General features: G+C 47.9%; 1 protein-coding gene across 5 annotated transcripts in view; it reads left to right on the forward strand.

Moving 5' to 3' along the window:
- Positions 1-7233: 7233 nt before the first annotated feature.
- JADE1 (jade family PHD finger 1) overlaps positions 7234-12698 on the forward strand; it is a 155467-nt gene continuing 150002 nt past the window's right edge. For 2 of the 5 annotated variants that reach the window (XM_077476893.1, XM_077476894.1), the window contains exon 1: positions 7382-7680. Coding sequence is in view for 2 of the 5 variants with exons in the window: in XM_077476896.1 (XP_077333022.1) it covers positions 7261-7326 (66 nt within the window). In the remaining 3 variants the exon portion in view is untranslated. Of the gene's footprint in view, positions 7327-7381; positions 7681-12698 lie in introns of those variants that run through there. The other 3 variants (XM_077476896.1, XM_077476892.1, XM_077476895.1) reach the window with 3 other exon arrangements.

Raw genomic sequence — 12698 nt, forward strand, 5'->3', positions numbered from 1 at the left:
GAAGTTCAGAGAGCTTGGGGAGAGTCCTTTGCCATCAGACTCCACCGTCGCTCCCATAACTCCTACCTAATTACTTTCGGGAAGTACTGACCACTCCCCCGGTGGGAAAGGGGAGCCAGTGTTCCCTCCCGAAAAACTGTCCGGGGCTAGAACTACCCCAATCCAGGCCAGAAGGCCAGGTACTCGACCCTCTGGGTCAGATCAATAGCAGCACCCATCCTCACCAGGGGCACCCTTCCAGACGACTCAGACTCGAACATGCACCGGCCCCCAGTATCTGTCGGGCAGCACGTGTGAATCCTACCAAAACCGTCTTTCCAGGTGCAAATTACACCATTGAAAGCTATAGCCCTCCCCTCTCTATAGGGGTAGCACAGTGCCTCCTTTGGCAACTGATAAGAACAGATACTACACTTGATCTTAAACAAAAGGATAAGGGTCTAGTATGATACTCAGGCATACCACACTATATAAGTCTTTTCTAAAAATGAGGCTTGTAAATGCCTAATTAGAACTATCTTCAGGCCAGTCACGTGACTTGGGGCAGCTTTACAGCTCCGAGACAGAGCTTCTGCAGGAGGGGCTGAGTGGCCACGTAATGATCTCAGAGGGAGATCTCAGCCCCTCCTGCAGAAGTCATGTATCGGAGCTGAAAAGCAGTCGCGAGTCACATGAATGACTGTATCTTGAATGTTAAATGCTGATTTACATATTTATGTGTATTTTTTACATTATCAGCAACCAAAACTACTCCTGATGAAGCTTTACCACAAAACACGTTGAGAATCCACATCTAGAACAATACATTATGATTTACTGTCAATTGCTAAAATTGTTAAAAGGTAACTCCACTTTTGTGGGGGAAAAAATAACAAATAAAAAAAATAATAATATAGCATATACAATTGACAAGTCATATTGTAATTGAATTTTATTAAAAAATATCTCTCCTTTTCAATCTCTAGAGCCGTAATTTTCTGAAAATGTGATGCAATATGGCTACTTGGAGTTTTTCTGTACACAGAGTGTGTACTGACCACTCACCAGAAACATCATTTGCTGCTTGTGTGATTGGCTCACCAATTTTACCAAAAGTCTGCCTAAGATACAAGTCAGATATCAGGCATCCCCTGCAACAAAAATGTAATTTTTAGTGAGATACTACCAATAGGAGCATGTCCAAAGGAATACAGACCCCACAATTTTCCTCGTTAGAGCTCTGCAGTTGCCACAGCTGATTGATAATTATGAAACCACTCCCATTATATTAATTTTCACAGAGAAACAAAGAGGAATTTTTTCAGAATAACAAAAGGAAGGAATCTGCAAAAAAATTTGTTATAATATTTGCAATGTACATAAATCACCCAGAGGGGAATGTTTTTTTCTCAACAAAAGTGAAGTTACGCTTTAAGTCCTCCTCACTCATATACAATTATCTATAAACTATCTTTGGATGGAACATAGGGGGAGATTTAATAAAACTGGAGCAGACATAATCTGGCATGGCTGTGCAAAGTAAACAATCAGCTTCTAGGTTTAAGCCCCCGTTCACATCACAGGTCAGATCAGAGCCTATTTCCAGCAATAGGAGCGTCCCAATTGGTGCAACGCAGACTTTTTTCCAAAAGTAGTTCCTTCACTACTTTTGGTGACTTCGGGGGGTGATATGAGTAGACATCTGTGCATGAACCCACACAGATGTCTTTCAAGTCACCCCCGAACTCGTACTGAAATCCGGCTTTGAAAAAGTGTGAGTTCAGCTGAACTTGCATGATTTCAAAGCCATGTTCAGTGTGAACCAGGGCTTATTGTCAAAGGTTAATTGAACTATCCACAGCTGCAACAGATTCTGTCCAGTTTTAGTAAATCTCCCCCATGGTGTCTAATAGGAATGAGCTTCGAGTTTGAGTTGAACATAGGTTCGACCATCAAGTGTTCGCCCAGAGGCGATTCAGATCGCATTGTGCGCTATACAAGTATTTCATTCATTCATTCATTCATTCGCCGAACAGCAAATTTTATGGGGCATTCTCAGCAAATCTGAGCTCCCCATTGCTGTATGATGATTGGCAAAAGCATACACCTGACCTGTATGCTTTGGTCAATCACAGCACGCTCCTCAGCAAGAGCCATAATTAGGCAAAGGCAGGGTGCTTTTGGCCAATCATGGCTCAGGGAGACTAAGTCCACGCCCCACACTATATAAGGCTACGCCCATATAGTGTGTTATAGTGGACGGAGATAGAGAGATTGAGCTAGATTAGGCAGGCAGGTTAGTTAGTTAGTTAGTGGCAGTATATTTGAGAGAGATATATATATATACGGTATATATATATTCAGTCAGTACAGGCAGTGTATTTGATATATAGATATATATATACAGTCTACTAGTATATGTATATATATATATATATATATATATATATATATATATATATTACTCTGCATTCAGCTTAGCCTATATATACAGTGCATTCGGTGGTGTACAGTTTCTAATACAGTGCAGGTGGTGTACGTAGTATATAATACAGTGTGTACAGTTTCAAATACACTTCAGGAGGTGTACACAGTATATAATACAGTGTAGTGCGGTGTTAAAAAAATAAATACCCATCATGTCCGGAAGGCCTCCAAGAAGAGGGAGACACTCACATGCCCCTAAAAGAGGGCAAGCAGCCTCTGAAATAATATTTAACAGCAAGGACCGTTCCTGCACCCAACAAAAGTAACTGCGAGGGGTTACAGTGTTCTGGCACCACTAACAACTAGGGCCCAATGTTTCTGACCCTGTCTAACAGGGGTATGTAATTGCAATTTTTGAAATAATATTTAACAGCAGGGCCTGTGTTCCTGCGCCCAACAAAAGTAACTAAGGGGTTACCATGTTCTTCCACCACCAACACCTAAGATCCAATTTTTCAGCAGAGTATACAGTGCAGTCTGTATATATATATATATATATATATATATATATATATATATATATATATAGTGAGGGGGTTCGCTCGGTAGCGGGTGTGTGTGACCCCCTAGATGGGTTCACAACACAAAGTCAGGCACAGCAGACAGCGGTGTAGGTGCAAAAAACAAAAGGTCCGGTTTATTTAGGCTACATGCAGTGATACATATAACAGCCAAACAAAATAAAACAAGAAAATAAATCCTGGTCAGCTTGACCTCTAACTACACACGTAGACTCCCTGTCTAACAACTGGGTGCAGCCTTGTGCTGCCCCAGTCCCTGTCTCTATTGTAGGGGTTTGCCACACAGGCGTTAACTCACCGCACAGAACAGATCTCAGACTCCCCAGTCTATACACACAAAACTGGTTCCAGGATGGAGCATCTCCCTATGCATGCTGGGGTTTTTTGTAGAGGTCTTTAATGAGCCCACTTACTTCAGCTGGGCTCATTAACTCTTCCCCTCTAATTGTAAAAGTCTGCATAAAGCCTGAATCTAGGACACACATATTTCCCATCCTGAATACAACCAGGTGATTTTACCTGCGTGCTGCCACAATATATATATATATATATATATATATATATATATATATTGCCGTTCAGATTATATAGTGCACTCAGTGTAGTATATATAATACAGTGCAGGGTATTGTCAGAAACCATGAATCAGACTGAGACAGAAGTACAGTTAAATCACACTTGTTTAATAATAATTAAAAAAGGTAAACACAGTAAACATAGTCAAAACATAGCCAGAGTTCAGAAGCCCGGAATGGATAGTCAGATAAGCCAAAACATCAGGGAGCCAGAGATGTAATAGAACAGCAAACAGGATCTGGAGCCAGAAGGAATGTCAGCCAAGCAAGTCTTTAACAGGAACACAGGAGAGCGCCTCTAGAAATGTGATCAAGGCGAAGGCAGAGATCTGGACTGGACGGCTTAAAGGGATTGTAAAGTAAAAAAAAATAACAAACATGTTATACTTACCTCCACTGTGCAGCTCGTTTTTCACAGAGTGGCCCCGAACCTGCTCTTCTGGGGTCCCTCGGCGGCTGTCTCTGCTTCCTCCCGCAGGTACTTCTCACATTCATGTGAGCTCCCTCGCATGGTGAGAAGCACTTGCGGGCGTGCTCCCGTGATACAGCCGGCGGCTATAGCCGCTCGCTGTATCACACGGCCCCACCCCCGGCGCTCCGCGTCATTGGATGTGATTGACAGCAGCACGAGCCAATGGCTGCGCTGCTTTCCATCCATCCACTCCAGCCAATCAGCGGCCAGGCTGAGCAGCGAAAAGGATGGCGGGGGCAAGCGCAGGACCTTTGAGGGGGTCAGGTAAGTAAAAGGGGGGGCTGGGGGCGCAGGTAGTGTGAGATGTTTTTTCACCTTAATGCATAGAATGCATTAAGGTGAAAAAACATTTACCTTTACAACCCCTTTAAGTAGGCAGGACTGACAAGCAAGATATCATCAACAGGTGAGTTACTGTGGAGAGATAAGAGCTGGCAATTAGCCGACAGCTGAGTGGCCAGCTCAGAGAAGGAAGGGCTAGGCCCAACCCTGACAATTATAAAGTGCAGTGCACAATATATAATATAGTGTATTGTAGTGGTTAAAGGGAGCCCTATGACATAATTAAGAAAAAACAGCATAGGTTCCCCCCTTCCATACCAGGCCCTTTCAGTTTGGTATGGATTTTGGGGGGGGGGGGGCCCGTGCCATTTTAAAAAAAAATGATGTAGTGGCGTTCACCTTTATATCCATACCAGACCTGAAGGGCCTGGTATGGACTGGGGGGAACCAATGCTGTTTTTTTATGTATATTGCTGGGATCTAGCAATACATTACAGCCTTGAGCAATTTTAAATGACATTTTTTTCCTTTAGAAAGGAAATTTTGCTGTGGTATTTTTCTAAACATAGGGAAAATGCGCTACTTTACAGGCAGACTAAGAGGACCCCCAGGCACGATATTTAACCACTTAAGCCCCGGACCAATTTGCAGCCAAAGGACCAGGCCCCTTTTTGCGATTCAGCACTGCGTCGCTTTAACTGACAATTGCGCGGTCGTGCAACATGGCTCCCAAACAAAATTGGCGTCCTTTTTTTCCCACAAATAGAGCTTTCTTTTGGTGGTATTTGATCACCCCTGCAGTTTTTATTTTTTGTGCTATTAAAAAAATAGAGCGACAATTTTGAAAAAAGTTCAATATTTACTGTTTGTTACCACTACTATTCCTTTAGGGCCGGTTCACACAGCGAGGCGCGGCGAGGCGTCTCCGACTTGCCTCGCCGCGACCTGCGGGGACCTCAGCGGCGACTTGCAGAGGACTTCTGTATAGAAGTCAATGCAAGTCGCCCCCGAAGTCGCCCAGAAGTAGTACAGGAACCTTTTTTCTGAGTCGGAGCGACTCGAGTCGCTCCTCTCAGAACGGTTCCATTGTACAGAACGGGGGCGACTTGCGGGAGCGAGGCGAGGCGAGCCGTGTCGCCTCGCATCGCCTCGCTGTGTGAACCGGCCCTTATATTGGTATTTAGAATTTACAAATGCAGCAATTTAGAAATTGGATGAAAGGTTTAGCACTGGGAAACACTCTTTGAATATAAAAAGTGCATTTTATATACAGCTATATGGAGACCACAATGAGGGACAAATGAAGGGGACAGAGGGACAAATGAGGGGGGGCAGAGGGACAAATGAGGGGGGCAGAGGGACAAATGAGGGAGACAGAGGGACACATGAGGGGGACAGAGGGACACACGAGGGGGAGAGAGGGACAAAGAGGGACACATGAGGGGGACAGAAGGACAAACGAGGGGGGCAGAGGGACACATGAGGAGGACAGAGGGACACATGAGGAGGACAGAGGGACACATGAGGAGGACAGAGGGACACATGAGGAGGACAGAGAGACAAATGAGAGGGACAGAGAGACAAATGAGGGGGACATGAGGGGGACAGAGGGACAAATGAGGGCGGCAGAGGGACAAATGAGGGGGGGGGGAGGGATCAATGAGCGGGACAGAGGGACACATGAGGGGGGCAGAGGGACACATGAGGGGGGCAGAGGGACACATGAGGGGGGCAGAGGGACCAATGAGGGGGAGAGAGGGACCAATGAGGGGGAGAGAGGGACCAATGAGGGGGAGAGAGGGACCAATGAGGGGGAGAGAGGGACCAATGAGGGGGAGAGAAGGACACATGAGGGGGAGAGAAGGACACATGAGGGGGAGAGAGGGACACATGAGGGGGAGAGAGGGACACATGAGGGGGAGAGAGGGACACATGAGGGGGAGAGAGGGACACATGTGGGGGACCGAGGGACACATGAGGGGGACAGAGGGACACATGAGAAGGGCAGAGGGACAAATGATGGGGGCAGAGGGACACATGAGGGGAGCAGAGAGACAAATGAGGGAGACTGAGAGACAAATGAGGGAGACTGAGAGACGAATGAGGGGGACAAAGGGACGAATGAGGGGGACAAAGGGACGAATGAGGGGGCAGAGGGGGAAAGAGGGACAAATGAGGGGGACAGAGGGACAAATGAGGGGGCCAGAGGGACAAATTAGGAGGGCAGAGGGACAAATGAGGGGGACAGAGGGACAAAGAGGCACACATGAGGGGGGCAGAGGGACAAATGAGGGGGAGAGAGGGACTAAGAGGGACACATGAGGGGGCCAGAGGGACAAATGAGAGGGGCAGAGGGACAAATGAGAGGGGTAGAGGGACAAATGAGGGGGGCAGAGGGACAAATGAGGGGGGCAGAGGGACAAAGAGGGGGTCAGAGGGACAAATGAGGGGGCAGAGGGACAAATGAGGGGGTCAGAGAGACAAATGAGGGACACATGAGGGGGCAGAGGGACAAATGAGGGGGGCAGAGGGACACATGAGGGGGACAGAGGGACACATGAGGGGGACAGAGGGACACATGAGGGGGACAGAGGGACACATGAGGGGGACAGAGGGACAAATGAGGGGGTCAGAGAGACAAATGAGGGACACATGAGGGGGCAGAGGGACAAATGAGGGGGGCAGAGGGACACATGAGGGAGACAGAGGGACACATGAGGGGAGCAGAGGGACACATGAGGGAGACAGAGTGACAAATGAGGGGGGACAGAGGGACGAATGAGGAGGGGGGCAGAGGGACAAATCGGGGGGCAGAGACACATTGCTCCAAACCAGGGACAGTTGTGAGCCATGGAACATAGTTGTTTTATAAGGTAAGGAATGACATATACTTCATGACTGGGTATTGTCTTCCTTCCTGTAGAGTGTAGAAGACCGGAAGTCGATGGAACATCTGGGTAATGAGGTACAGATGGTAGAAATAGAGGAGATCACAAAGTTTGTGTGTCAGGTGAGCGGAGTGTCCCTTCTGTACGTTGTGTAATGAGACTTGTTTGTACGTAATAGGCGCTGATGATGGCTTGATATGATGCGCCCTCCCGCCCGGTGCCCCCCTCCCCCTCCCCCGGTGGTGGCGGATTTTGGCAGGAGATCAGAGTGCTCCCCCCTGTGGAAGCAGTGACCCACAAACCACTTGGATTCACCGACATAACAAGTAAATAACGTCAGTCAGTGTGTGTGAGGAGACGCGATCTGCTCCCAGAGCGGCTGGGCCGGACCTGGGGAACCAATCAATCATCAGAGATCGCTGAGGGGGGACGAGCACAGACAACTCCGCACAAGGTGGCCGGGAGCAGCCGGGCAGGTACCGTGTACGGGGGGGAGGGGGGAGGGGGGGGGGGTTCGCAGGCTTGTTGCATGCTTCGGTGAATCCTCGTCACGGCTTTAGACCCGGAGAGGGGGGAGCTGTGCCAAGGTCGCTGCTTAGTAGAAAAATAATCTAGTACGTCATTAATATGGCGCCAAAAGGTTTGCTGCTTGATAATGTAACACACACCGCCCGCCCTGTCCCAGCACCGAGTACCGGCATGAGTAGGAAGGAAGGCCGGGGGGGGGAGGGGTGTACCGGACCGATGTGTGGGGACATATGTGTGACATAATGGAGGGTGCGATGACGTGCTGCCACCATTCAACTCCTCAGTCATAGTGTGTGACATGAGGAGGGGTCATGTGGGGGGGACATGTGCTGACATGATGCACCATCCAAGTGTTGGAGGATAATGTGTGAGGTAACATGGGCTCCATCAGACGGGGGTGTGACATAATATGGGGGGGGGACATGATGTCTGTGGGATTTAATTTACGAAGTGGGGGGGGGAAAACATGGTGTCTGTGGGATTTAATTTACGAAGTGGGGGGGGGGAAACATGGTGTCTGTGGGATTTAATTTACGAAGTGGGGGGGGGGGGAAACATGGTGTCTGTGGGATTTAATTTACGAAGTGGGGGGGGGGAAACATGGTGTCTGTGGGATTTAATTTACGAAGTGGGGGGGGGGAGGAAACATGGTGTCTGTGGGATTTAATTTACGAAGTGGGGGGGGGAGGAAACATGGTGTCTGTGGGATTTAATTTACGAAGTGGGGGGGGGGGGGGAGGAAACATGGTGTCTGTGGGATTTAATTTACGAAGTGGGGGGGGGGGGGAGGAAAAATGGTGTCTGTGGGATTTAATTTACGAAGTGGGGGGGGGGGAGGAAACATGGTGTCTGTGGGATTTAATTTACGAAGTGGGGGGGGGGAGGAAACATGGTGTCTGTGGGATTTAATTTACGAAGTGGGGGGGGGGGAGGAAACATGGTGTCTGTGGGATTTAATTTACGAAGTGGGGGGGGGGGAGGAAACATGGTGTCTGTGGGATTTAATTTACGAAGTGGGGGGGGGGGGAGGAAACATGGTGTCTGTGGGATTTAATTTACGAAGTGGGGGGGGGGAGGAAACATGGTGTCTGTGGGATTTAATTTACGAAGTGGGGGGGGGGGGGAGGAAACATGGTGTCTGTGGGATTTAATTTACGAAGTGGGGGGGGGGGGAGGAAACATGGTGTCTGTGGGATTTAATTTACGAAGTGGGGGGGGGGGGAGGAAACATGGTGTCTGTGGGATTTAATTTACGAAGTGGGGGGGGGGGGGGGAGGAAACATGGTGTCTGTGGGATTTAATTTACGAAGTGGGGGGGGGGAGAGGAAACATGGTGTCTGTGGGATTTAATTTACGAAGTGGGGGGGGGGAGAGGAAACATGGTGTCTGTGGGATTTAATTTACGAAGTGGGGGGGGGGGGGAGAGGAAACATGGTGTCTGTGGGATTTAATTTACGAAGTGGGGGGGGGGGGGGAGAGGAAACATGGTGTCTGTGGGATTTAATTTACGAAGTGGGGGGGGGGGGAGAGGAAACATGGTGTCTGTGGGATTTAATTTACGAAGTGGGGGGGGGGAGAGGAAACATGGTGTCTGTGGGATTTAATTTACGAAGTGGGGGGGGGGGGGAGAGGAAACATGGTGTCTGTGGGATTTAATTTACGAAGTGGGGGGGGGGGGAGGAAACATGGTGTCTGTGGGATTTAATTTACGAAGTGGGGGGGGGGGAGAGGAAACATGGTGTCTGTGGGATTTAATTTACGAAGTGGGGGGGGGAGAGGAAACATGGTGTCTGTGGGATTTAATTTACGAAGTGGGGGGGGGAGAGGAAACATGGTGTCTGTGGGATTTAATTTACGAAGTGGGGGGGGGGAGAGGAAACATGGTGTCTGTGGGATTTAATTTACGAAGTGGGGGGGGGGAGAGGAAACATGGTGTCTGTGGGATTTAATTTACGAAGTGGGGGGGGGGAGAGGAAACATGGTGTCTGTGGGATTTAATTTACGAAGTGGGGGGGGGAGAGGAAACATGGTGTCTGTGGGATTTAATTTACGAAGTGGGGGGGGGGGAGAGGAAACATGGTGTCTGTGGGATTTAATTTACGAAGTGGGGGGGGGGAGAGGAAACATGGTGTCTGTGGGATTTAATTTACGAAGTGGGGGGGGAGGAAACATGGTGTCTGTGGGATTTAATTTACGAAGTGGGGGGGGGGAGAGGAAACATGGTGTCTGTGGGATTTACGAAGTGGGGGGGGGGGAAACATGGTGTCTGTGGGATTTACGAAGTGGGGGGGGGGAAACATGGTGTCTGTGGGATTTAATTTACGAAGTGGGGGGGGAACATGGTGTCTGTGGGATTTAATTTACGAAGTGGGGGGGGGAGGAAACATGGTGTCTGTGGGATTTAATTTACGAAGTGGGGGGGGGAGGAAACATGGTGTCTGTGGGATTTAATTTACGAAGTGGGGGGGGGAGGAAACATGGTGTCTGTGGGATTTACGAAGTGGGGGGGGAAACATGGTGTCTGTGGGACTTACGAAGTGGGGGGGGGGAAACATGGTGTCTGTGGGATTTAATTTACGAAGTGGGGGGGGAACATGGTGTCTGTGGGATTTAATTTACGAAGTGGGGGGGGGGGAAACATGGTGTCTGTGGGATTTACGAAGTGGGGGGGGGGAAACATGGTGTCTGTGGGATTTACGAAGTGGGAAGGGGGGTACAGAGTTGTATGGTGTGCTGGAACATATTGATGTCATGGTGTGTAGAATGCTGAAAGGTGGAGTTGGAGGTCTCTATGTCAATGTTCTCTAGTACCCCCAACAGGTCATGTTTTCAGGCTTTCCATTATTTTGCACAGATGATTTTATCAGTTTCCCTATAATGGGTTGAAAAAAGACACAAGTCCATGCAGTTTAACCAAAAAAAAAAAAAAAAAAAAAAAAAAATCCCACATACCCAATCCTATACTCAGAGGAAGGCGAAAAACCCCAGCAAAGCATGCCCTAATTTGCTATAGCGGGGGGAAAATAATCCTTCCTGTTCTTCGCTGCCTTAGTAAATACCACAGCCATTTCACCTGAGAGGAAATCCTGAAAACATGACCTGTAGTTGAGAAACATTGCTCTGTGACCTTTTTGGCCTATTGATTTAACCCTTTATTAGATGGACCAATTTTTGGGGAAAAAAAATTCAATGCACTAAAGCGAAGTTCAGATCTGTGTGGGTAATTGCCGCTGTGCGGGACCACACCTGTTCTTGCAGCCGCAACCACCCGCAGTAAAACGTAGGGGGGTGGGTGTGGGTGCCATTTAATCCTAACGGCATACTGGAAATCGCCCCCACACTAGGAAATGCACTGCACTTGTGGTTCCATGTAGGCTGCGATTCCAAAAATGGAGCAGGGACCTTTTCCCTGCCTTTCAGGAGGCACAACAGCCCATTCAAATGAATGGGCTGCTGTGCCCATGCAAAATGTGGCTTGCAAGGCTGCATCAGTGAACCAAGACTAAAATACATATTTTTGGCCTAGGTCCGCAGTTACTGCGTGTGCTGCAGCCACACATGTGCATAGATGCTCGCTTTTATTTGTGTTGTGCTGGACAGCTCAGCCATTTGTTGTTGGGCGACAATTTTAAATCTTTTAGGTGTGTGCAGTTACACTATCCCCATTTGTGTGTGTATATATTTTATACATTATTTTTTTTTTCTCTATAACTAAAGACAAAACTTCTTCTTTTTTTTTTTTTTTTTTTGTTTTGGATAGAGTGGAGATTGATTAGAGCGCCTGTTGGTTTTTTGATGCTGCTGTCTGCCCCCATTAAGCAGATTCACCCGCTCTATTTGTCCTGTTTACTATTATCATTGAAAGTAAAAGGAAATACCAAATTTTGGGTTGTCCCCAAAGAAATTAGGGGAAATCTTCTAATAAAACACTAGTTCTGGTGACCTGGGGGTCCCATTTGAATTCCTTTTTTTTTTATTTGCAGGGATTTCCTCTCTTCCTGTTTGGCTATGGGACAGGAAGTGAAGAGAAGTTTCCACAATGGGACACAGATGGTGGGGGAAAAAAAAACTCACATTGGTTATAACCCTCTCTTGCTCTATCCAAAATGAAGAAAAATGTTTTGCCTATAGTTCTACTTTGAGTTCAATACTATCACAAAGGGGGCTGTCAAGCTCCTATGTGATAATGGCATGACAGGTCTCCTTTATTAGTCTTGCCAGCACTAAAGATAAAGATCTGCTCTCCTGGCTACATGATCTGACAGCCGTGTACCAGGAAGTGCTCAGATCAGTGAACAGTCTGCATATGTCTCTACACAATTGTTGCCCTATTGAAGTGATGGGGTGGCTTTACAGCCCTCTAGATCACTTCTCTGTTAAGGCCAGAAGTTCGCTGTCCAGATTTAAAACAAGCTAATACCTACTGTTGCAGCTTCAAGCTGGCTTAAACCCTAAGGCCTTGTTCACATGGGTGCCAATGCCTTTACTTAGTAAATGGGCTGTTTGTTTCAGCATGTAGCTAGCCGGTATTGCCTTCAAGCAGCCCACTTACACCAATGAGGATGCAGCTGCTACAGAGACTGACAGGTGTCAGAGCAAATGGCTGTGCCTCATAGGCTTAGATTGACTGTCTGCATGCAGCACCTGCACAAACACGTGGCCAGTTCACCATGTAGTAGTATCAGCACCCATGTGAACAAGGCCTTAGGGTTTAAGGTAGCTTGCAGCTGCAACAGTAGGCGTGAGCTTGTTTTAAATTAGACAGCGTGCTCCTGGCCTTAACAGAAGCAATCTAGATCAGTGGTCATCAACCCTGTCCTCAGGACCCACTAACAGGCCAGGTTTTGTATTACCTCGGAGAGATGCCGACTAGAATACTGCATCTGTGATGTATTTCAGTTATCCTGCAAACCTGGCCTGTTAGTGGGCCCTGAGGACAGGGTTGATGACCACTGATCTGGAGGGC

The sequence above is a fragment of the Lithobates pipiens genome, unplaced genomic scaffold, assembly GCF_037356315.1.
Source record: "Lithobates pipiens isolate NorthernLeopardFrog02 unplaced genomic scaffold, aLitPip1_a1.2 Scaffold_13, whole genome shotgun sequence".
Classification (NCBI taxonomy): Eukaryota; Metazoa; Chordata; class Amphibia; order Anura; family Ranidae; genus Lithobates; species Lithobates pipiens.